This window comes from Mobula hypostoma, chromosome X1 (assembly GCF_963921235.1).
Source record: "Mobula hypostoma chromosome X1, sMobHyp1.1, whole genome shotgun sequence".
Lineage (NCBI taxonomy): Eukaryota > Metazoa > Chordata > Chondrichthyes > Myliobatiformes > Myliobatidae > Mobula > Mobula hypostoma.
In genome coordinates this window covers 26,809,617-26,834,772 of record NC_086128.1, presented here as the reverse complement: position 1 = coordinate 26,834,772, position 25,156 = coordinate 26,809,617, and the positions used below count along the sequence as shown (strand labels likewise).

Below are 25,156 nucleotides of genomic sequence, written 5' to 3'. Positions count from 1 at the left end.
CACAAGGCAGTTCATGTAGGTTTACAAAATATTTGACATAAAACTGCACAGAACAACAACAAAATAACATACATAATTAAGTCACTCAGTTATTTTTTCTCTCTCCTGTCTTTGGCATTTACCCATTCTTCGTAAACTCTACCTAGACTAATAGAACTTCCATCCAATTGATGGCTTTTGATTCTCATTAACATATCCAAATGACATTCACCTAAACGGTTTCTCAGCTTGTTTTTGAGTTGATTCATTAGGGTAAAATCTCACTCACACTCCGCACTAGATGCAAGAAAGGTTCCCCCAATGTCCATCAACTGTGCAAGGTCGCAAAACTGATCATTTTGAAGTACAAATGCCACCATTTGAGCAAAGTTTGAAATCAGTTTGGATTTAATTTTTTCTTGCATGGAAAATTTGAAATCATTAAACTGTCTAACTATTACAGTATTTTCCAGCTAGAAAATCATGATATTTTAGACATAAGGTGAAATGTGAAGTCACAATCTGCAATTGCGGAGAAATCAAAAGCTGACCATTCTTGGACCTCATCTTCAGGAAACCTTTCTTCTAAGTGAACACAAAGACTATTTCTAAAAGTCAACAGTGAACTTGTATCTACGGTGACATTTTCTTCACGTTGTTGGCTTAGCAAAAAACTTTTAACTTTGTCACTCCATGAAACATCGTCTCCCAGATACTGCTTTCTTATTTTGTTAATTTTGCCTCGCGCAAAATGAAGTGAATCAATCATTGTCAGGCCACTGTTTGCAGAATCTTGCACACTGCAGTCAGTTCATCAAAGACATCACTTAAAACCTGTAAAGCTACTTTGTATGTGATGTTTATCAATTTCTCGTGACAGTATTTAGCCACAGGGTCATTTGACTGATCTTCTTCAAAATATGTGCCTCATAATTTTTCATTATTGCCTGCAATGCAAAGTGTCTAGATAACCATTTGATTTCATTAAGTGGCCTGAAAGCAACAGCTTCATTTTCAGAGGCCTCTGCAATTTCTTTAAATTCGCACCTTTTAACTTTAAACAAATTTGCAGTTCTTTTGCGCTTTACGCCCTTCGCTTCTTTTGAATTCGACATAGTGAATCCATATTTTTTTCAATAAAAACTTAGTAAGCTATCTACAGGATTTGAAACAGATCTTTGTAAACTTTACGATATGAACACTGTCTGCCAAAGATGGCTGCTGCCGTGATGTAGCTGTACAAACAGGAACAGGAAAGGTGAGGTGATGCAAATTTGTAACGTGCATTGTGGTATTTGAAAAACTAACTAATTAACAGAAACATTTAGCTAAAAGATCATTTTCAATAAGTATAATTATTAATTACTACATTATTTTAGGTAACTAACCTTTTGTGCGCACATTAATTGCCTTTGTGCGCTGGTTGAAAAGAGTGCGTGCGCGCGCACAGCTTAGAGGAAACATAGGGAGGGGGTCACCAGCTGAGGTGTAGAAGGACATGGTCCTAATGTGGGTGAATGGGATTGGTGAACTGGGTCACCACGCATTTGTTGGGCCAAAGGACCTACTTGCATCACTCATGTCTCTGATCCCACAGATGCAGTTGTAGACTGTACCGTATAGCCTACAGTATAATAAGGGACTACTTTGTTTTAGTAACATATCGTTGAATGCACTATTAGGCGCATATTGAGCATGCGTTATTAGGCGCGTATCGATCTGTATGTGTGCGTTAAAGTTCGGATTCTGCCAGTAAAGAACCATGAAACTTAGCTCCCGTCTCCAGCGTTTTTATTAATAGCATTCTTGTGTAGCCAGGCCACATAAACAAATTGGCGACGAGGCTAATGAACCTACATCGTATCGGAACACCTTGTTTTAACTGATAACGACACTCAGAGGAAGAGCGCAAGGAACAAGCCAAGGAGCGGGAGAAAGAGGCAGAGCAAGGCCGCGAGTCCGAAAGGAAGCGGGAGCACAGCCGGGGTCGGGAACATCGGGAGACGAAGAGATACAGTCGGAGCTGCAGCACATACCGCCGAGACCACAGCCACCGTTGACCACCAGGGGCTGAGGGTCTGCCTGCCCCAGAAGGGAGATAAAAAAGACAGACACACACACATCTAGACAGAGTGCGCTCGTGGCACTAGCAAAAAGGACACGCGAGTCAAAAAGAAAACAAGGGGAAAACAGGGCTTAATTAACATAACAAGGATGGCGATGATTGGAACCATTACAGCATTTGATAGTGGCATTGAAGACTGGGCAACTTACATTGAGAGAGTGGAGTTATATTGTGAGGCTAACGGTGTTTATGATGAAAAGAAAGCCAACATCTTACTCAGTATTACGGGAGCAAAAACATACGGGCTGCTACGGAGCTTGTTAACGCCTGAAAAGCCAGCTGACAAAACGTTCAAGCAAATAGTGACACTCTCCAACAGCAATTAAATCCCAAACCACTGGTCACTGCTGAAAGATTTAAATTTCACAAACGGAATCAAAGCAAAAATGAAAGCATTTCTGAATATTGTGCTGAATTGCGCAAATTATCAGAACATTGTCAATTTGGAGCTGGTCTATCAGACGCATTGAGGGACAGGTTAGTGTGTGGCATGCACTGTGAAACCACACAGAAGAAGCTCCTGGGTGAAAAAGACCTTACATGAGAGAAGGCACTGAACATTGCAATATCAATGGAAACAGCAGCATGGGGTGCTTCAGAGATACAACAAAAATCTCTGAAACATGCTACGAATAAAATGTCACTGAACAGAAATGAAAGAAAGAAATGTTACCGTTGTGGGAACATGTCACATGACCCTGATGCCTGTCAAAGAATGCAGAAACTGTGGCAAACAGGGCCACACTGGCAGAGTATGCAAAGCTAGTAAACAGCAGAAAAAGGACAAAATACAGAGAAACAAGAAACCCCAGAAAGGAAAATACACCAATGTACACAAAATGGAAGAAAGCAGTTCACAAAAGTGAACTGTCTTGTCTGCAACTTCACAGCGTGAAAGAGACAGACAGTTGAAGAGTAATAAGGATCACTCCACAAGTGGCAGGCGTGAGACTGAAAATGGAGTTGGACACAGGCTCAGCTTTAAGTGATCTCTGTACACGACTACAAATGACTGTTTTCTCACATACCTCTGAAACGAACTAAACTACTGCTAAAGACTTGTACAGGAAAGAAAGTGCACCCCAAAGGTAAAATAAAAGTGACAGTGACCTACGGAGACAAAACACAGCAGCTGAACCTCTCTGTACTGAAAAATGGAGGACCACCGTTGCTGGGACGGGAATGGCTCAGGAAAATCCAGTTGGATTGGCACACCATCAAGGCACTAGATGTGTCAACAAAGGAGGGCAGCTCGGCGGGGAAGATGTCCGCAGCTCTCCTCTCACCCATTGTTGACTATTAGAATGACGAGGAGGACCCAGACAGCGTCGACGATGAGGACGAACGCAGTATCCGTGGCCGCAAATCGGATGAAGATACAGAGGATGCAAGGGAGACAGATATTGCCAATAAGCAGGATGATGAAGACTACCTGGAAGTAAAAGAGCAGATGTACCAGGAGAAATTGACATCTCTCAAAAGACAGCTACAGCAGTTACAGGAAGGCACTTTGCAGGAGCATCATGAAAAGGATGAAGAAACTAGATCAACAATACAAGGAAAGAATACGAAATGCAGAGCTTTTTCTGCAACTGGAGACAGAATGAGTTGAAAGGAATTATATTAAAGAGAAGAAAGCAGCAGTGAAGGAATTTGAAGATAAAAAGATTGAGTTAGAAGAAAAAAAGATGATTGAGAATGAGAGGCTAACAATGGAACTCACAGGAGATTCTATGGAGGTAAAGCCAGTAACGACTAGGAAACTAAGGAGACCGAATGGCCCTGTTCCAATTACAGACAAAAGACGAAAACCAGCACCTGTGGAGTTAAATTGCTTGTTAACAGATGAACAGATAATGGAAGATCTGCAAACTCTCAATAAGCTTAAATCTCCAAAAAGACCAGCATCTCCGTCTTCTCCTGAGCATCTTCCCAGCACTCCTGCTGAATCACCAGCACAAAGATATGAAGCATGAATAGAAGATGGAAAGTTATATTACGATAAGAGATGGTATCATAAAGGTCAGGCTATCTATTTGGAATCTAAGGAGAATACGGAGATTGGCTGTGTAATTAGCTCAGTTGGAACATATGAGATATGGGCAAGGAAGACAAGTGATAGCACAAAGATGCGTGTATATCTAGGACAGCTGCACAGAGGAATCTTCATTATATGGAGGCGATCTGCTGCCTAGAACTCTTAGCAAGTTGGAGGCGTACATCTTCTTAACTCCCTATGTTCAGAGGTCAACTTTTCATGACTTTTATATGGAAATCTGTATTAAAACAAACAAGTTTATTGACAGATATTACCCGGAGAGGCAGAGAAGACCCCCAGAGACTTGAGTTATAAATGGGTCTTAGACCAAAAGTAAAAAAAAAGCTTGTTATAATTTAATATTATTAAATTACTAAGTAAACAAATGGTCGATGTTTGTATGGTATGGGTAAACATATTTGTTTAACATAGTGACCCAGTAAAAAAAAAGTTGATACACTATTAAAATAAAAGGGGAGGAGTGTACCGTATAGCCTACAGTATAATAAGGGACTACTTTATGTTTTAGTAAAATGTCGTTGAATGCGCTATTAGGCGCATATTGAGCATGCGTTATTAGGCGCGTATTGATCTGTACGTGTGTGTTAAAGTTCGGATTCTGCCAATAAAAAACCACGAAACTTAGCTCCCGTCTCCAGCGTTTTTATTAATAGCACTGTTGTGTAGCCAGGCCACATACACAACATAGACCTACCATTCTGGATGAGGATTTGAGATCGAGTGAATCTGCCGTGGATCGCAGCCATGTGCAAAGGGCTCTTCCCATCCTTGCTCTGGAAGAAAAGGAGATGACTGAGAGAGGGGGGGTGACCTTGCCCTGCGGTGTCAGCACAGCCACCTGCCATCCCCTAGGCCAGCCACCACACACCCCAAGATCGGTGGGGGGAGCTGATGGGTTGGAGACCCTGCGCGGTGGGAGAGGGCTGCAGACCCACCTGAACATTGACATCGGCCCCATTGTTGACTAACAGCTCCAGGCACAGAGCTCCGTTGGTGGAGACAGCAGCAAGGTGCAGCGGTGTGAAGCCCAGGAGGTTGGGCTGGTTGACGTTGGCCCCGTAGTTGACCAGCTCATTGGCCACGGCGTCCTGTCCAGTGTAGCAGGCAATGTGGAGGGCTGTGTTCCCATAGGCATTGGGCTCGTCGATCTGGGGACATCAACACAGACATTCAGCCCAGGACGAGAGGGTACAAATGTGCGGGGGGGGGTGGGGAGGGAGGGTGAGGCCAGTGTGGAGTGATGGTAGGGGTGAGGAAGAGGGTGGAAAGGGCTGCATGGAGAACAGGGGTGATGGAGGAGTGCTGAATCAGGAGATAAGGGATGAAGAAGGGATGGAGAGGAGGTGGGAGGGGTGGGGTGTTGAGAGGGGAAGGTGAGGGACGAGGAGTGAGGGTGAGGGTGAGGAATGACATGACTTACCTCCAAACCCAGCTTCAGCAGGTACCTCACCACTTCGAACTTTCCGCTGGAGGCAGCCGCGTGCAGCGGGGTGTATCCCTTCACATCCTTACAGCTTGGCACTGCCCCACGGGACAGCAGCAGCTTCATCACGTCCAGGTGCCCTGGAACAGAGGGCAGAGATCAGGAGTGGGCAGTGAATCCTCCAGACCCACCACTCCCCCCACTTACAGCAAACCACCGCACCTCACCCCCACAGCCTCAGATCCCTAAGATAAGCCACCCACAGCTCAATCCCATGCCATAATCAACATCTCAGCCAATTCCCCAAAGTCCCCATCCATCTCAGGCTGGAACAATGATCAAGAAACACCTCATTCTCCTCTCCCCAGTCATGGATCCTGGAAAAGTGGAGTGGGAGAAGAGGAGAAACGTGAAGTACATGGGTCACACTCCACCCCACAGATGTTTTCTACCTCTGGGACAGACAGGGGTGAAGCACCAGACCAGGTCTGAAACTCCCCACACTCACCGATGAAGGCAGCCCAGTGAATGGGTTGACGTTCCTTCTTGTCACAGGCACTGACACAAGCCCCCTTGTTCAACAGCAGCTGTACCATCTGCAACAGACAGGCAGTGTAAGGGGGATGGAACACAGGTAACACCACTCCCTACCCCAGGGAACAGGTAGAGTGAGGGGGGGGGAGGTGAGGAACAAAAACAGCTCTCCCACATCACTCTCTACCTCAGGGAATAGACAGTCAGAATAAGGGTGAGCAAGACAGAGAATACAGCTCCCGCATTTCACTCGCTAATTAACGAAATAAAACATTCACTGGGCAGTAGATCTGCCACAGAACATCCCCCACCTCAGAGAAAATTCCATAAGTTCATCCCGCTCCAGGTGAAAAAAATTCTCTGGAGAAGTGACAGGGATGGAGAGGGAACTGGAGTGGAGTTAGTCCATGCATACAACCTTACCTCTCCACCGTCTACAGGAAGCTTGACACCACCTGGGAAAAAAGTATCCCGCTCAATCGGCATCCCACCCCACCAACAGCACACAGTAAATGCAGTCTGCAAAACCCACTGTACTCACTCACCCAAGCTATTGCGACAGCATCTCCCAAACCATGCATCTCTTCCTGCCCAGAAGGGCAAGGACAGCAAGTGCAGAGAAACACCAACCCCACCTCACAGGACCCCTCTCTCATGCCACATCCCAAATGCATCTCCCCCACCCCCTCCCCCGGGCTCGCCAGGTACCTCCAGATGACTGCTGTAGGCAGCGTGGTGAAGTGCTGTCCGCCCTGTACGGTCGGCCACATTGACATTGGTGAGCAGCGGCAGAAGAAGTTCAGCACACTTGGTAGCCTTGTTAGCAGCCGCCACGTGTAGAGGAGTCTGCCAGAACTTATCTCGGGCATTGGCATCAGCCGAGTGCTTCAGCAGAACGCTCACAGCTCGCTGTGGGGGGTGGGGAGAGGAGGGTACGGTCACCACCCATCAAACATCACTCCTTCCCTTGAAACTGCTGCACTGCTTGGTACTTCACTTCCGTGGCACTCCCTATTCCCCTTCCCACAGCTCTCCCTATTCCCTCACCTTTGTGGTGCTCCCTCCTCCCTCTGCACTTCCTCTTTCTTCCATCCCCCTTCACTGCTACCCCCTCGTCTCCTTGCCACCCCTCCCACAGTTCTCTCTCCACATCTTTCCTCCCTCTCCCCCCTGCACCCTTTTTCATGTCTCCCTCCCCAACCCCCTCTCATACAGTGCGCCCCACTGACCCAACGCTGGCTCAGAAAGTAGAACAGGGTTCCTTACCTCGTTACGAGAAGCTGCTGCGCGATGCAGTGGGGTCAGCCAGGCGCTGTCCTTCGCATTGACTTTAGCTCCTGTGGGACAGAGAGGGGCTGGGTCTGACTCACCAGGAAAGAACAGTTCAACCAGGCAGCAGAGGGCTTGAGACAGACTGTGTGCCCAGTGTTTCAGAAATGCATTGAGGAGGGAGGGGGGAGTGCCTGGGGGAAGCAGATGCAGAGGGAGTCCAGGGATGGGGCGAACAGACTGGTGGGAGACATATTACTGATTCTTGAGAATTTGGATAAAACAGGTTTTAATTTTGAAAAGAAAAAATTTTAAATGTTAAGAAATCTAAACGTATATGTTTATAGAACAAGGTCTCAGCAATCAAGCAATATTTCGGTGCAACCTCCTCCATCCATTTCTGGGTTTGAAAATCTTCGAAAACGTTCAGTCAGCGTTATCAGGAAGTAGATGATTAATATGCTCCTCCTCTATGAAGTCCATGACTTCTGCAGACAGGTGGTAGATCTCCCTCATCCTGCTTGCATGACCTGGTGATGATGGCTCCATCAGTTTGACCAGAATATTTTCGACTGCTACGAAGCACATATCCTTTCCACCTGGTTTTGGATGGAAGCGTGTGTTGGGCCCATGTGGATGCAAGAACTCCACTTGAACATCTTGATGATGAGCATCCACAGGGACAGCCTTTGCTAACCATCAATTTTGGCATAAATGACAGCAAGACAATCTCCATCATTAATGACACCAGCAGATATATCTGTCGTAGTCCCATCAGGACCACTCTGGGGTTCCTGCTCCATTTCCTCCATCAGCATTGCCAAAGGCCCTCTGTTCTTTCCCATTGTGGTCGGGCCATCATTCTCCTCAGCCTGTACCCTGGCAAGTGTATTTTCAGTCAACTGAAATGTTGTTGGGCTGAAACACTGGCACATCTGTGGCTCACTACAGAAACATGACAATGATCTGCAATGGATGCTGTTTCTGTAAGGTATAACCTGATGGATTTTCCTCATTGCTGGTACAGGTTTCAGTGGTTGAGAAAGGACTGCATCATATGTCTGCATGTCACCTTCAACAATACAATAGAGCTGAGTACTGCAAAGGCTTCTCCCAACCATCTCATGGAAGATCTTGCCATGCTCAACGCCATTCCCCTGTAGTACAAGGCTGTCTGCAGTCCTTTTCACAGTTCCCCCAATGCCATCTGGAGCTCCCTTCCCATGTGAAGCTGCAAAGAAGTTCCAGGTTGTTCTCTGGAAACCCAGTGTTGGAGGGACATTGCAGAGGAGAGAGACATTCTTCTTGTTTTTTGTACTGCTGCTGGGGCCATCCGACCAAAATTGAATGGTATCAACTTTTGGAAATTTTAAACAAATATCTCTGAGGACTGGTTCCATGTGAGTCCAAATGGCAGAAGCATCCTGTCGCTTGGATTCTGATATTGTACAAAATCCTGCTTTCTCTACTTTTGTGCATACGTGCCACTGTGCAGATTGAGCTGTGGGAGGTTCTGATCAAAATGGCATGACTGTACCTCAGAACTATATTTCCAAGCCTCAGAAAAGTCCACGTCAATTACAGTGCTTTCATTGCAGTTCTGTATCAAGCTCCTCTATTCCCTGGACTGGTTCTGAACCAAGCACACATGTGTTGTCGTTTCACTCTTTAGTTTGTCTTCATACAGTTTGATGAGCTCTGCCATTGTGCCATTGTGCTTCACAAGTCTTGTATTGCAGTGAATTCCATCTGCTGTTTGGTCCTGAACTCGTTCCCATTGCTGCCACTCAACATCGGTCAACTCTTGCTGTGGGGTGGGAAGTGTGTGCTTGTGGAGACACTGGGTGCAGGAGCGCAGAAGACATGCCTTGCTTGTCTGAGAACAACACACAAGTTCAAAACTATCCTCCAATTTGCTAGACTTGTCAACACCATATGCTGTTAGGACATTAAACATCAGCTTTGCATTTTCATGGTATTGGCATGTCTTTCAATCTGATGGTTTTGGTGCTGTGACATAGAATGGACGTAAAGCATAGAAGGATGAATAACTGAGTTCTACAGTTGGTTCCTTTTTGATGAATTCCCCGTGAAGATTGAATATTGTGTCAGTCAGAATCATTCTCTGATGCTTTATTTTCTTCCATGTTATTGTGTCCTGTTTGTCAGTCATCATTTGTGCAGCATTATAGTAGAAATCCTGAACCATCTGGGTTATTGTTTGAATGTAAGTGGGTTTTTTGTCAGTAGTCCTTCTCTTTCGCAGTGTGTTGTATGTCAGCCCAAACTGCTTTGTCTGGTGTATTAGGCGATATTTCTTTAGAACCCTGCCTGACAGAGTCAAGTTCTTTGATGTTTGAACAGACTGTAAATTATTTTTGTTTTGATTAAATTCTTGAATGAGACAGTTGTGGAAGAGCAGGGTTTTCTTGATGGAGGGGTTTTTGAGTTTGCTTCCCTGTAGCATCTGCTCTGTTTTTTTTCTTGGTGATTCTTGTGTTTTTTTATTTCTAGTTTGCTCTCGTCGCCAACGCTTTTTCAGCTTGTTCCCATCTTTTATTATCTCGAAGTTTATTTTTCAAAGCTTTCATCTCTCTCAAGTATCTTGCTCTTGTTTTCTTTCTTTCCCTTTCACCTGCTATAGACTGCCTACTGCGAGCTGGCTCCTGTATAGTCTGATTCAATGGACTATCTGGGGGAGTTTCTGGGCGATCTGGGCCCTTTCTCTTACGCTCTCTTGACTCTTGCTGTCTACGTTTCCACGCCTTTCTCTTACTCCTCTTTTCCCTTTCATTCAAATCACTGATAGTTTTTATCTTCCAATCCTCTACTCTCTTCTTCCATCTTTGCTTTTCCTTTCTCAGGTATTCCTCCTTTAACTCGGGCTCACTATATATTTTCTCTCTCCACTTTTTTTGGTATTCCCTGTTTCTTCTCCTTTGCTCCTCCACTGATAGCTGCTGCCTAGCCATAACTTCCTAAAATACATAAAAGGAAGGTAAGAATTTAATGGAATTACTATGAAATTGTGCAAAATTACTATTAATTTAATTATGTTTAATTTAGTGAAATTTTATAAAATGATTATGAAATGGTGCAACTAAATTCATTTATGGTTTTAGTCATTGAGGATACATTTAGTAAGGAAATATTGTGGGCCTGTGTGTGGAAGAAACAAAGGGGAAATTCTGTATATTATAAATAAAGAGGTTAAAGAAACATTACAAGCCATGTTACTATTTATTGTGATCACAAATTATATTCAAGCCTCCACTGAGGATGATTTGGATGTTTTTGTCACCACTGTTAGACAGAAAAGCTGACCGTTTTTTTTAAACGTGACATGCATGAGTTGTATACAGAAGCCATCTTGTTTTCCCTCTGTTGCTAACTGCCTCTGGCTTCTACTTAAAATGCATAAATTTGTGTCATAATTTAAAATAATTCTTTCTATACAAGAGACAGAGTTGACATGCCATGATCATGACAGTAGCAACATCAATAAGTATGTAAAAATTATTGAAAAAAATAGCAAACTTACAGGAGCTTGTTTGACCTTGTTGCATTTAGCAGATGTGGAGGGTGGAAAGGGGATCCTCAGGAATATAGTTGACCATGTGGTTGCCCGATTTTATTGCCTTTTTTTTATATAAATGTCTGACGGTGTTGACAAAAACTTGGGACACATTTTGAGCAACCACAAAATAAGAGTAAATATTGTTGAAAATTCACTACTTTTAGTTTTAAAGAGGTTTTTCACTCTATTCTTTCATCTGGCATATATATTATACATTTTAAATGATTTTTTCACACTTTTTTATCAAATTGAAATGATAATCTCTTGTCTGAGGACAACTGATTTTGTGGGTACTGGGCTATCATATAATCATATAATTTATAAAATTAAAAACAAACATGAAAAAAATGTTGCATTTGACCCTCAGATGATCAACCCTGATTATTTTAACTAAGAAAATGTTATTCATTTGCAACAGAATTAGCACTTTTCTTAGTGGGACATGTTCTCACCGCAGTTTCAAGAATCAGTGATATATGCATGAAGCTGGGGGGAGTGAAGTATGCAGAAAGGAGGGTCAGGGTCAAAGGTGAAAGGTGATATATGATGACAGGGATGGGGAGGATGAGAGACACAGAGGGAGGTCTCACACACACATGCACACACAGGAGGTGGGTCAGGGGGCTTGTACGGTGGGAGTAGAGAAGTGTCGGTGAAGGGGTTCCAGAATGACAGAGCCTTACCTGACTGGATGAGCATGTCGATGATCTGAACATCACCCAGGTAGGCTGCTGCATGAAGTGGTGTCCGCTTCTCTTGGTCCTGTGAACAAAGCCAGGCATCAGTCACCCGTCATAATGGGGAGTGAGTGCTGCATATAGTTGACACACACTCCAGTCCTTGCCACACACTCCCTATCTCGCTCCATGGTTCCACTGATGTCCTCACTACATATTCCCCACCTGCTCCCTCACGCCATCACCACCCAGAGTATGCAGGTCCCCACATCCCACTGATGTCCTCACTACACATCCCCGTTCTCCCCATCAACACCCTGTGAGTGTGTGCAGCTCCGCATACCAATCCATTGACGTCCTCACTCCTGTTTATCAGTGACTTCACTTCCTCCCGATCTCGGTTGAAGATGGCCTGGATCAGGGGTGCCTGACAGCGAGAGAACACACAGTTATTCACCCACCCCAGCTTTCGATCTCCAAACTCACCAATCTCCCAGTCTCAGCCGCAGAACCACTAACCCAGCACTCCATTCCTACAGCTGCTCAGGAAGGGAGGGAAGCACCTATCCCCGCCATCTCCCCTTGCCCTCAACCCTAACACTTGTGTGTCTGCATATCCTTGCCATGACTGCATGCGTTCCCCCCCAGATGCTCCGCATTCCTCCTGCTGTGAACTGTCCCCCATCTGTGGATGAGGGGTAGAATCTGGGAGAAATTAGAACATGGAAAGAGCTTTAAACTAAATAATGAGAGGTGGTGTTCAACAGTCTGGAAAAGTTAAGGGAAAAAGAGTACAGGAGAGATTACAAAAGTGTCCAGAAGACAAAAGGTTTAGAAAGGGGTATAAATTTAACTTCTGCAACATGGAGGCAAAATTGAAAAGGTTAATGAATACAGGAGTGAAGGTGTTATATTTGAACGTACGCTGTATACGAAATAAGGTAGATGATCTTGTAGCACAGTTAGATTGGTAGGTATGACATTGTGGCCTCCCTGAGATGTTGCTGAAAGATCATAGTTGGGAACTTAACATCCAAGAATACACATTGTATTGAAAGGACAGGCAGGTAAGTGGAGGGTGCAGTGGAGTGAGTCTGTTAGTACAAAATGAAATCAAATTCTTAAAAAGGGAAAAAAGATTGAAAGATGTAGAATCTTTGGGAGTAGAGTTAAGAAACTGCAAAGGTAAAAAGACACACAAAATACTGCAGGAACTCAGGTCAGACAGCATCTATGGAAATGAACAAACATCTCTTAAAAGTCCCTGTTTCTGTCTCCTCCACCACCCCAGGTTCCCACAGGATCCGAGGGAACACCTTGTCAGGCCCTGGGATTTGACCACACTGATTTACCTCAAGACAGTAAACTCGTCTTCCTGTGTAATCTGTATAGGGTCCATAGCCTCGCTGCTGCCTTGCCTCACTTCTATAGATTTTACACACATCTCCCGAGTAAATACAGATGCAAAAAATCAATTTAAGATCTCCCCCATTTCTTTTGATTACCATTCTGATCTTCCAGAGGAACAATTTTGTCTCTTGCAATCCTTTTGCTCTTAACATATCCCTTATGATTCTCCTTCACTCTGTCTGCTCGAGCAACCTGTCTTCTTTCAGCCCTCCTGATTTCCTTAAGTGTTCTCTTTCATTTCTTATACTCCAGCCTTCACCTTTGCCAGAAAACAACCTGTCCCAATCCACACTTGCCAGGTCCTTTCTGATACCATCAAATTTGGCCTTTCCTCAATTTGGAATCTCAACATGAGGACCAGACCCGTCCTTTTCCATAATTACCTTGAAATTAATGGCATTATGATCACCAGATGCAAACCTTCCCCCGACACAGTCAGCTGCCCTGCCTCATTCCTGAATAGATCTAGTATTATTGCACTCTCTCTAGTTGAGACTCCTATGGTGTTTTGGAACAGAGGAACCTGGCAGTACAAATGCACAGTTTGCAGAAAGCAGCCATGCAAGTAGATAGGGTGGTAAAGAAGATGTGCTGGCCTTCATCTGTCAAAGCATCGAGCATAGGAGTAGAGACATCATATTGCAGACGAAGGGTCTCGGCCTGAAACGTTGACTGCGTCTCTTCCTATAGATGCTGCTTGGCCTGCTGCGTTCACCAGCAACTTTGATGTATGTTGCTTGAATTTCCAGCATCTGCAGAATTCCTGTTGTTATATTGCAGTTATACAAGTTGCTAGTGAGGCCTCACTTCAAGCATTTTCAACAGTTTGGTCACAATTATAGGAATGACATTGTCAACATGGACAGAGAGTGCAAAAGAAATTTATAAGGATGCTGCATGGACAAGAGGGCCGAAGTTATTGGGAATGGTTGGTCATGCTGGATCTTTACTCCTTGCAGTGCACAACAATGAAGGGATCCTTATTTGATAAAATCATGAGGGGCAAGTTTTTCCTCAGGATTGGGGAATCCAAAACTACACAGCACAAATAGGGAGATTTAAAAGAGACCTGAGAGGCAACACTGATGGTGATGAGTATCCGGAATGAGCAGCCAGAGGAAGTGGTCAAAGCAGGTACAACTGCAACATTTAAGAGGCAATTGGTAGGGAAGTGGAGCCGAGGGGCTTGGAGGATTGCCAGCATGGACCAGATCGGCTGAAGGGTGTGTTTTCAAGCTATATTACTCTGTGACTTTGGGATAACATACTTCCCACACTGTTGATGTTTAAAGCACCATGTAATCCTCCCTCTGCTAGTGTTATATGCTGGCAGGAGCAGTCTTCTGTTTATCTTTGAGGCCCTTTGATTGCCTCTGGAATTGTTTTCTTCCTTCCAGCCAAGAATTTCTCTCACTGCCTGACACGGAAACACCACCAAAGCACATGACGTAGGGAGCGAGTGGAAGGGCCAGGCTCAGGGAACTCCTGCAAGGACTTGGCTCAGGCCTCCCTACATCAACCCACTGTTCTCCCAAAAACGCCCCCCCCCAACCCCCACCAGAGATGCCTGTCCGAACACCAGCACCAGCAGCTCAGAGCCTGCAGCCCATCAAATCCCTGCTGACATACTGACCTCGCATGTCGTTAGGACGTGGGAGGCAACAGAAGCACTCGTGAGAAACCCATGAGGTCAGGGGTCGGGGGGGTGGAGAACACGCAGACACCACAGAGACAACCTTGGAGTTCGAGACAGAACCCAGGTCTCTGGATCTAGTCGAGGCAGCAGCACTCCCCACACGATATAAATTCAGATTAACAGTGTGGAATTTTAAAATTAATTACATTTAAAATTCATTATCTGGAAACATCTCCAAATCTTTTGAATTGCAAAGAAAACACATCTGGTTAATGGAGGAAAAGAAATGATGATTCTAGTCAACAAAACATTTTCTTTTAAATTTGGTCCGAAATGGTTTGGCAAGAACCTCATTCCAGGGGCAAATAACAATGTTGTTGCCACAAGATGCAGAGACTGGAAATTTATCTTAAAAATTTCACTACTTGGGGGACCCAGGTGGCTGAAGGCTCAGGAGAGATGGGGGAGTGGGGTGGAGAGAGAAAGAGAGAAAGAGGGAGAGAGTGGGGGAAGTGGGGTAGAAAGAGAGAGAAAGATAAGTGGGGTGGAGAGAGAGGGGGGAGTGGGGGGTGGAGAGAGAGAGGGGGAGGGGGGCGGAGAGAGGGAGGGGAGTGGGGTGTGGAGAGAGGGAGGGGAGTGGGGTGTGGAGAGAGGGAGGGGAGTGGGGTGTGGAGAGAGGGAGGGAGTGGGGTGTGGAGAGGGGGACAGACAGACAGACACACAGTGGAGTTGTGGGGACAGGGCTCGCGGGAGGTCGCTCGAGGAGGGGTGTGGGGAATCAGAACAATATCAGCATCATCTGGACCTCCTTCCTCAGTGGACAGTGAAGTGAGATGAAAGAGCCACCAGTGGTCCAGTGCAGGGGGAACAGTTTCAGTAACCAAGGACGAAGTTTTGGCATCGCTCAGTGAACACCACCCCTCAGACAACACAGGAGAGAGAAGGAGAGGCAAAGAGTTTGTGGTGCAAAACTGTCAGAGAACTGAATATGAATCTCTTAATCAGAAATCACTGTCACGCTGATCAGGAATGCTTGTGAACGGATCAACTGGAGTATTATCTATTATGTATTAAACGCTCTACACCATTAACTTCAGGTAAACACGAGTGCTAGAGGATAAACATTTCAATGAGACAGCTCCTACGTTGGTGCAGACATACTGCAGGGAGCACTCAGATGGGGAGAAAGAGAGGATCAGTCCCTCTCCACAGCCCATCGCAGAGCAACCAGACAGCACCTGGCCCTCCAGGCCTGAACCACCTCGTCCCAGGCTGACTCCAGAGGCAGGAGGTGGCTGAGGACATCTGCTAGGATGGAGGGAGTAAGGGGGCCCACCCCTCTCTTCAGTGATGTTCCTCACCGCATCTCTATCTATCCATTTCTAGAATGAGGGACCAACTTCTCCCTCCTCCCCTCCTCATACTAGGGACTCCCTCCTGCATCTCCTCCCACCCAGTACGCAGGATCCTACCCTCCATCTGCTCCCTCTCCACAGTACGAGACAGTTTCCCCTCTTCCTGCAATGGAGTGCCACTCCCCTCCACCTCCCTTCCTCCCAAACACAGCCCCAATGCAATGGAACCTCCCCTCCATCACCCTCCCTCCCACCGCCCAGCACGAGGGAACCTCTCCTCCATCACCCTCCCTCCCACAGCCCAGCACGAGGGAACCTCTCCTCCATCACCCTCCCTCCCACCGCCCAGCACGAGGGACCCTCCCCTCCATCACCCTCCCTCCCACCGCCCAGCACGAGGGACCCTCCCCTCCCCTCCATCACCCTCCCTCCCACCGCCCAGCACGAGGGACCCTCCCCTCCATCACCCTCCCTCCCACCGCCCAGCACGAGGGACCCTCCCCTCCCCTCCATCACCCTCCCTCCCACCGCCCAGCACGAGGGAACCTCTCCTCCATCACCCTCCCTCCCACCGCCCAGCACGAGGGACCCTCCCCTCCATCACCCTCCCTCCCACCGCCCAGCACGAGGGACCCTCCCCTCCCCTCCATCACCCTCCCTCCCACCGCCCAGCACGAGGGACCCTCCCCTCCTCTCCATCACCCTCCCTCCCACCGCCCAGCACGAGGGACCCTCCCCTCCCCTCCCCTCCATCACCCTCCCTCCCACCGCCCAGCACGAGGGACCCTCCCCTCCCCTCCCCTCCATCACCCTCCCTCCCACCGCCCAGCACGAGGGACCCTCCCCTCCTCTCCATCACCCTCCCTCCCACCGCCCAGCACGAGGGAACCTCCCCTCCATCACCCTCCCTCCCACCGCCCAGCACGAGGGAACCTCTCCTCCATCACCCTCCCTCCCACCGTCCAGTTCGAGGGTCCATCCCTTTCATCTCCCTCCCTCCCCAGTCCGAGATTGTTTCCTCCATCTCCATCACAACCCCCTCCCGTACGAGGGACCCGCCCCTCCATCTCCTTCCCCATCTCTCCCAAATACGAGAGACTCCTGCTTCCACCTCCTTCTCAAGAATCTTCCCCTCGTCCCGCAAAAGGGGCCTCTCCCTACAATTCACCCACGTATGGGGCTCCCCCTCATCATTTCTTCCACCCCGCGCTACAGCAGCCCTTCTCTCCCTCCATCCCCCAAGTTATGTTAGAGCTCCTCCCTCCCCCTTCCTATCCTATAGTCCAGGCCCAGTCCTTCCCGGCGGGGCCCTCACCTTCCCCCGCAAATCACCCCCCCACCGCAAACACGATATCCCCGCCTTCCCCACGCCCCGGTGGTTTAGGCCGCATTATCCCCAGCCCTCGAGTTGCGTGGCTGCCGTCCTACCTGCTCCGTTAGGCAGAGCACACCCATGACCCGGTTGGAAGCAAGTGCCGGGCAAGGGGGAGCGGGCGTGGCCGGGGCCTGGGCCGAGGCCGGGAGCAGAGCGAAGGCTGCTGTCGCCGGAAGACGCTCTGGCTCATCACTGGGCTCTCGGCGCCTGGCGCAGCCCGCCTGAGAAAGCGCGGCCAGGGACAGGAGAGAGGCGGGCGGGGCGAGGCCTGACACTGCCGCTTACCGGCGGGAGGTCCAAGTCGGTCCTCCCATTCATTGCCTAGTCTTCCAATACACCGCCGCCAATCGGCGGAAGGTCGGGACTGGTCCCGCACACGACTCACCGCCGAGTGCAGAGCTCCAGGCCCCGTTCACTTCTCCACCGCAAAAGCTTCCAGTCTGTTCCTCCCAGACACAGTCCCCAACCGCTGTGCGGTCCAGGTTGATCCTTCCACATATTGTTTGAGTGGGCCATTTAAATGTGGGTGGATTTTGGCAATGGCAAAATCAGGCTTCTTGGGCGAGGTAAGTATTAGGAAGTTTCTTTTTCTCCATCCTTTGTCTTTAGAGAGCGTTGTCTCAGAAAGGCAGTGCCCATTATTAAGGACCTCCAGCACCCAGGGTATGCCCTTTTCTCACTGTTACCATCAGGTAGGAGGTACAGAATCCTGAAGGCACACACTCAGTGATTCAGGAACAGCTTCTTCCCCTCTGCCATCCTACTCCAAAAAGGACATTGAATCTTTGGACACTACCTCACTTTTTAAATATACAGCATTTCGGGGTTAACAACCTGTTCAATATACGTAATTGATTTTTTTTGTTTTATTTATTACTTTTTCTCTTATACATTATGTATTGCATTGAACTGCTGCTGCTTTTAACAAATTTCACGTCACAGGCCGGTGATAGTAAACCTGATTCTGATATGGCATAATTAGAACAGCGAGGATGACTCATGTTCTTTGTGTTCATATGGGAAAATGAGGAACAGATAGAAGTTACAGAGAGGAGGTTACCCCTAGATTGCAAGACGCAGGTGACTGTTGAGAGTAGGGCATAGGCAGCTAGTACAGAGCAGCCCTGTGGCTGTTCTTCTTAATAAGTATACCGTTTTGAATACTGAGGGGGAACTACCTACCAGGGGAGCAGTAGAGACCAGGTCGCTGGCACTGAGGCTCTGAAGAGAAGAGGGGTGAAGTAATGTTAAGAGATTCCACAGGCATCAATCTAGAGGTTACTAGCCTGGAGGCGTCCTGCTTTTCAGCTTTCTACTGAGCTCCCTAAAATCCCTCTTCATAACCTCGTCTTTCCTACCCGTGCCATTGGTGTCAATATGTACCATGACAGCTGGTTACTGTCCCTTTTTAGAATGCTGATTAGAATATGATCAGAGGCATCCCTGGTACCAGGGAGGTAATATGTCATCTGAGTATCTCTATAGTGGCCACAGAATATCATCTATATTCTTCTAATTATGGAATCTCTTAACATTTGGCAGATAAAGGCATAGCTGAGGAACTGGTGCAGGGGGCAGGGGTTCAGATTTTTGGATCATTGGGATCTCTTCTGGGGAAGTTATGGCCTGTACAAGAGGGACAGGTTACACCTGAACCAGAATGGGACCAATATCCTTGAGTTGTGGCTGAGGGAGGATTATAAACTGGGAGCTTAACATCCATGAATACACATATCAAAAGAACAAGCAGAGGGGGTGAGGTGGCTGTGTTTAAAATAAATGAAATCAAATCCTTTGCGGTGACACGGATTGGAAGATGTAGAATCCTTGTGGATAGAGTTAAGAAACTGCAAAGGTAAAAAGTCAGTACCAAAGATGTGGGACTCAAATTATAACAGTAACACACAAAATGCTGCAGGAACTCAGCAGGCCAGGCAGCATCTATAGAAAAGAGTAAACAGTCAACGTTTCGAGCCGAGATCCTGATGAAGGGTCTTGGCCCAAAATGTCAACTGTACCCCACCCCCCACAGATGCTGCCTGCCCACTGAGTTACACCAGCATTTTGTGTGCGCGCGCTTGGATTTTCAGCATCTGCACATTTTCTCTCATTTGTGATTAAATTACAACAGGAGATAAAATTGCATGTAAAAAGGGCAATGTTATGATAGTCAGGGGGATTTCAATATGCAGGTAGATTGGGAAAATTAGGTTGGTGTTGGTTCCCAAGAGAATTTGTAGAATGCCTATGAGATGGATTTTTAGAGCAGCGTGTGGTTGATCCCACTAGGGAAAAGGCAATTCTGGATTGGGTGTCATGCAATGAACGATTAGCTGGAATTGATAGGAGAGCCTAAGGTAAAAGAACCCTTAGGAGACCGTGATTAGGATGTGATAGAATTCACCCTGCAATTGGGAGTGGGGGAAACTAAATTAGATATATTATCAGTATTATAGTGGAGTAAACTGAATTAGAGACATGAAAGAGGAGCTGGCCAAAATTGATCAGGAGACACCAACAGGAATGACAGCAGAGCAGCAATAGCTGGAATTTCTGGAAGTAATTTGCAAGGTGCAGGATAGATATTGTACATCGCAGAGTAGTAGTATTCTAGAAGCAGGATGGCAACCATGGCTGACAAGGAAAGTCAAAGCCAACATAAAAGCAAGAGGGCATATAATAGAACAAAAATTAGTGGGAAGTTGTTGAAAACCAACAGAAAGCAACTAAAAAAGTCATAATGGAGGAAAAGATGAAATACAAAAGTATTCCAATAATATTAGAGGATATCAAAAGTTTCTTCAAATATAAAATAGTGAAAGGGAGGTGAGATTAGATATTGGATCACTGGAAAGTGATGCTGGAGAACTGGTAATGGGGGTGGGGAGGGAGAAACAAGTAAATGGCAGACAAACTGATTATGTATGTGCATAAATCTAGCAGTATGCCACAAATTTGAGAGTGTTAGGGGGCAGAAGAGTGCAGTTGCAATTACTAGGAAGAAGGTGCTTGGGAAACCGAGTTCTGAAGGAAGGTAAATTAGCTAAACCAGATTTTCTACATCCCAGGGTGCTGAAAAGAGGTGGTTGAAATGATTGTGGAGGCATTAGTAATGATCTTTCAAGAATCAATAGACTGGCACGGTTCTGGAGGACTGGATATTTGCAAATGTCACTCCACTTTTCAAGAAGGGGGAGAGGCAGAAGAAAAGAAATCATAGGCCAGGTAGTTTGACCTCATGGTTGGAAAGATGTTGGAGTCAATTGTTAAGGACGTGGTTTTGGCATACTTGAAAGCACGTGATAAAATAGGCTGATGTCAGCAGTTTCATTGAGAAGTAGGTGGACAGGCAGGTAGTGCTGAGGAAGCAGGGAGACTGCAGGAGGACTTGGACAGGTTAGGAGAATGGACAAAGTGGCAAATGGAATTTAGTCTCGGGGAGTGTATAGGTATGCACTTTGGGCGGGGGGGCGAAGAGGAGAGAAAGAATCTCATTGAAACCTATCAAATGTTGAAATGCTTGATAAAGTGGATGTGGAGAGGATGTTTCCTTTGGAAGGGGAGTCTAGGACCAAAGGGCACAGCCTCAATAGAGGGACATCCATTTAGAATGGAGATGAGGTATTTCTTTAGCCAGAGAGTGATAAATTTGTGGAATTAATTGCCAGAGCTGGCTGAGGAGGCCAAGTCATTGGGTATATTTAAGCCAGAGGCTGATAGGCTCTTGATTAGTCAGGACGTGAAGTGTTATGGTAGAGAAGGCAGGAGATCGGGTCTGGCAGGGATGATTAAATGAAGGAGCAGACTCAATGGACAAAATGGCCTAATTCTGCTCCAGTATCTTATGGTCTTATTGATGCTCACCAGTGGGATGTCCAGAGCGCCACTTGAGGTTGGAAGACAGCTTCGGTCCTCCCCCTATACCACAAATCATGGGATTTGCACCTTGGTGTCCCAGGACAGCAGGGAGCACTCTCTGTTCTTTGTCTTCTAGAGAATCCCCATTCCAACACAAGGAGCAGCCACCCTGTGCTCCAGAGAGGACCCATCAGGGCAGATGGTTCTACTGCCCAGGAGCCTCAATGGAGGAATCCTTGGAGTTTCAAAATGAAAGGATCCTGTGGGGATTTGACTCAGATGTGGAGATGGTTCACCAGTGGTAGTGTTTAACAAGGGAACTGTTATAAGATTGGAAGGGGGCAAGAACTTTAGTGATGGCGTGTTGCAACATGCTGCAAACTGCCCTAAAGATCTACGCTGTGTGTAAACAGTCTCTTCAGCCCAAACCATCCACACCAAATTGCCTACCCATTTTTGGCTCATATCCGTTCTTTCCTATCCACATACCTTATAAATGTTGTTTATGTACCTGCCTGGAAGAAAAAAAAAGTTGGCCCCCCGTTCCCATCTTTCCTTCTCATCTTAAACCTGTGGCTTTGAGTGTTAGATCCCCCTACTCTTGGAGGGGGGGGGAACTGCCCCTCATGATTTCATACAGCTCCTTAAGGTCACCCCTCAGTCTTCTATACTGCAAGGAATAAAGTCCTAGCTTGCCCAACCTCTCCCTATACACCAATACAATTGTTGCATTTTTTAAGCATAATGGCACTGTGAAAGTCCTAACCTCATTTGACTTCCAAAAATGCTTCTCTCACATATGGCCCATTAAGTCTGCTCCACTGTGGCAGATTTATTTTTCCTCTAACCTCATTTTCTCACCTTTGCTGCCTTTACTAATCAAGAACGATCAACTCTGCCTTAAATATACTCACCTGCACAGCTGTCCATGGCAATGAATTCCACAAAGTCATCACTCTCTGGCTAAAGAAATACCTCCCCATTTGTTCTAAAGGAACAACCTATTCTGAGGCCATGCCCTCTGGTCCTAGACTTCCCCCACTATCGGAAACATCTCCACATCTACTCTATATAGGCCTTTCAATATTCAATTGCTTTTAAGATCTCCCTTCCTTCGTTCTTCAATTGATTTTCATGAACCTCCTCTGGACCCTCTCCAAAACACATCCTTTCTTAGATAAGGAACCGAAAACTACTTGCCATACCCTAATTGCAGGCTGACAAATGCCTTCAGCCTCAGCATTACATCTTTGCTTTTGTAGTCTAGTCCATTTGAAATGATTGCTGGCATTGCAATAGCCTTCCTTATCACTGACTCAACCCGCAAGTTAATCTTTAAGGAATCCAGCACAAGTCCCTTTGTACATCTGATTTTTGTAATTTCTCCCCATTTAAAAAAGTAGTCTATGCCTTTATTCCTTCTAAGTGCAGGACCATACACTTCCCTACACTATACCATCTGCCTCTTCGTCTCTTCTTTGCCCAGTCTCCTTCTGCAGACTCCCTGCTTTATCAACACTACCTGCTCCCCTCCCCACCTTATTGTTGTATTGGCCACAAACTAGGCACTGAGTCACTGGCTAACTTCACTCACCTCACCGAACTGATTCCACAATCTATGGACCCACTTTCAGGGACTGTACAACTCAAATTTTCAATATTAGTTACCATTTATTTATTTTTATATTTGCAGCTCATCTTCTTTTGCACAATGGTTGTCACTGTGTGGTTTTTTAAATTTGTTTAACTGTGCATGCCTGCAAGAAAATGAATCTCAGGGTTCATAGAATGTATTTTTGAGTCACCAGCACCCAACCAGAAAAGCCCACCCTTTATTTCCACTCTGCCAATCTTCTATCTTTCCTGTAATACCATGGGCTTTTATTTTGTTAAGCAGCTTTGTGTGGCATCTTGTCAAAGGCTTTCTGAAAATCCAAGCAAGCAAAATCCACCGACTCCTTTGTCCACCTTGCTTGTTATTTCCTCAAAGAATTCCAACAGATTTGTCAAGATTTTCTCTGAAAGAAACCATCCGATTTCAACCTATTTTAATCATGTGCCTTCAAGTACCACAAAACCTCATCCTTAATAATGGACTCCAACATATACTAACTCAAATCAAACTCCATTTGTCATTCCTTGGCCCACTTGCCCAACTAATCAAGTTCTCTCTATAATTCACAATAATCATCTTTACAAGGTCTCCTACAAACTTATTAGCCACACATTGCACATTCTCATTCAAATTATTGACATAGGTGACACAGCAATGGACCCAGCACTAACCACTGAGAACACCACTAGTCATTAGCCTCCAGTCTGAAAAACAACCTTCCAAGATCACCCTCTGCTTATTATTAAACCACTTTTGTATCCAGTTAGCCAGCTCTCCCTGGATCCCATGCAATCCAACTTGTCAGAGCAGCTCACTATGCAAATCTACTGCCCTGCCCTCAAACTTCTTGGTTACTTCAAAAACTCAATGAAATACATGAGACACGATCTGTAATGCACAAAGTGATGTTGACCATCTGTAACCACCCCATCTTTCCCCAAGAGTTGTACATCTTATCCCTCAGAATCTGCTCCAATAACTTATATACCACAGATGTTAGGTCTAGTCTACAATTCCCAGGTTTTTCTTTGCAGTCCTTCTTAAAGACAGCATTAGCCAACCTCCAGTCCTGTGGCACTTCACCTACCATTAGGCACATCTCTCAGCCAAAGCTCCTGCAATTTCTTCACTAGCTTCCTATAGTCGTCTTGAATGCACCTGATCAGGCACTAAAGACATATCTACAGTTTAAGACATCCAACACCACCTCTGTCATGTGGACTACCTCCAAGACATCCCCAGTAACTATCAAGATCAAAAGTCTCCACTTTTCTTCATGGTAAAAATGAAAGGAAGATAATCAGAGGATCTCGCCATCTCCTGCAGCTCCACATCGAGATATCCATGGGTTGAGGTTTAAACAAAGATAGATGGGGGGGGGGGGTGCAGAATGGCAGAAAAGCAGTTAGTGTGATGGTTTACAGCACCAATCAGGGTTCAATTCCTACTGCTGTCTACAAGGAGTTTATATGTTCTCCCCATAATTGTGTGGGTTTCCTCTGGGTGCTCCAGTATCCTCTCACATTCCAAAGATGTACAGGTTAGGGTTAGTAAGTTGTGAGCATGCTATGTTGGCGAGACGCATGGCGACACTTGCAAGCTGCTCCCAGAACATCCTCTGACTATTAGTCAAATGACACATTCAACAGCTAATCTTGTAACACCTTCTTTACCTGAAGGATCAGGAAACAGATGGGGAACTAGAACATGAGGCCCAGGGCAAACCATGTTGAATGGTGTACAAGTGTGACATACAAGGTAGCAGAGAGCTTTTTCTTGGTTCATTATGACAAAGCTCATTCAGCTGAGACAAAAGCTGGCACTGTCTCCCTGTGTTTCCAGTACCTAAAGCCCGCCGTCCTTCTCAGAACAATAGCCCACTGTGTCTCAGAACAGTTCCATCACCTACTAACAAACCCCAGGGTCCCAAACCACAGCCAAGGAGACAACCCTATCCCTTCAGACTATGAAAGGACAACTACATCCCACATCTTTACCTCACCCCCACCAATATTTGAAAGGAGAAACTTTCCTGCCCACCCACACCCTTCACTCAGATGCCAAAGGGGGACACACTCCACACACCGACCCTGCCCCAGACAGGGAGGGTGTCACACATATAACCCCCACCATGGCCTAATGTGTGCTCCAGATGGGGACAGAGCCCTCCCCCCCCCCCACTGGCTTCTTTCCAGAAGGGGAAGTACACTTTTCCAGATGGAGGGAAATACACAGCCCATCTTCCCTTCCAACCCCTGACCCAG

General features: G+C 46.3%; 1 protein-coding gene across 3 annotated transcripts in view; it reads right to left on the bottom strand.

Moving 5' to 3' along the window:
• Positions 1–17,672, bottom strand: part of ankrd52a (ankyrin repeat domain 52a) — a 42,095-nt gene extending 24,423 nt beyond the window's left edge. For all 3 annotated transcript variants that reach the window (XM_063037633.1, XM_063037631.1, XM_063037632.1), the window contains exons 1-9: positions 17,473–17,672; positions 11,987–12,070; positions 11,650–11,728; positions 7,387–7,457; positions 6,829–7,029; positions 6,095–6,182; positions 5,584–5,726; positions 5,099–5,311; positions 4,858–4,936 (exon numbers count right to left, since the gene is read on the bottom strand). In XM_063037633.1, coding sequence (XP_062893703.1) covers positions 4,858–4,936; positions 5,099–5,311; positions 5,584–5,726; positions 6,095–6,182; positions 6,829–7,029; positions 7,387–7,457; positions 11,650–11,728; positions 11,987–12,070; positions 17,473–17,499 — 985 coding nt within the window. In that variant the 5' untranslated portion in view covers positions 17,500–17,672. The remainder of the gene's footprint in view (positions 1–4,857; positions 4,937–5,098; positions 5,312–5,583; positions 5,727–6,094; positions 6,183–6,828; positions 7,030–7,386; positions 7,458–11,649; positions 11,729–11,986; positions 12,071–17,472) is intronic.
• Positions 17,673–25,156: the final 7,484 nt, after the last annotated feature.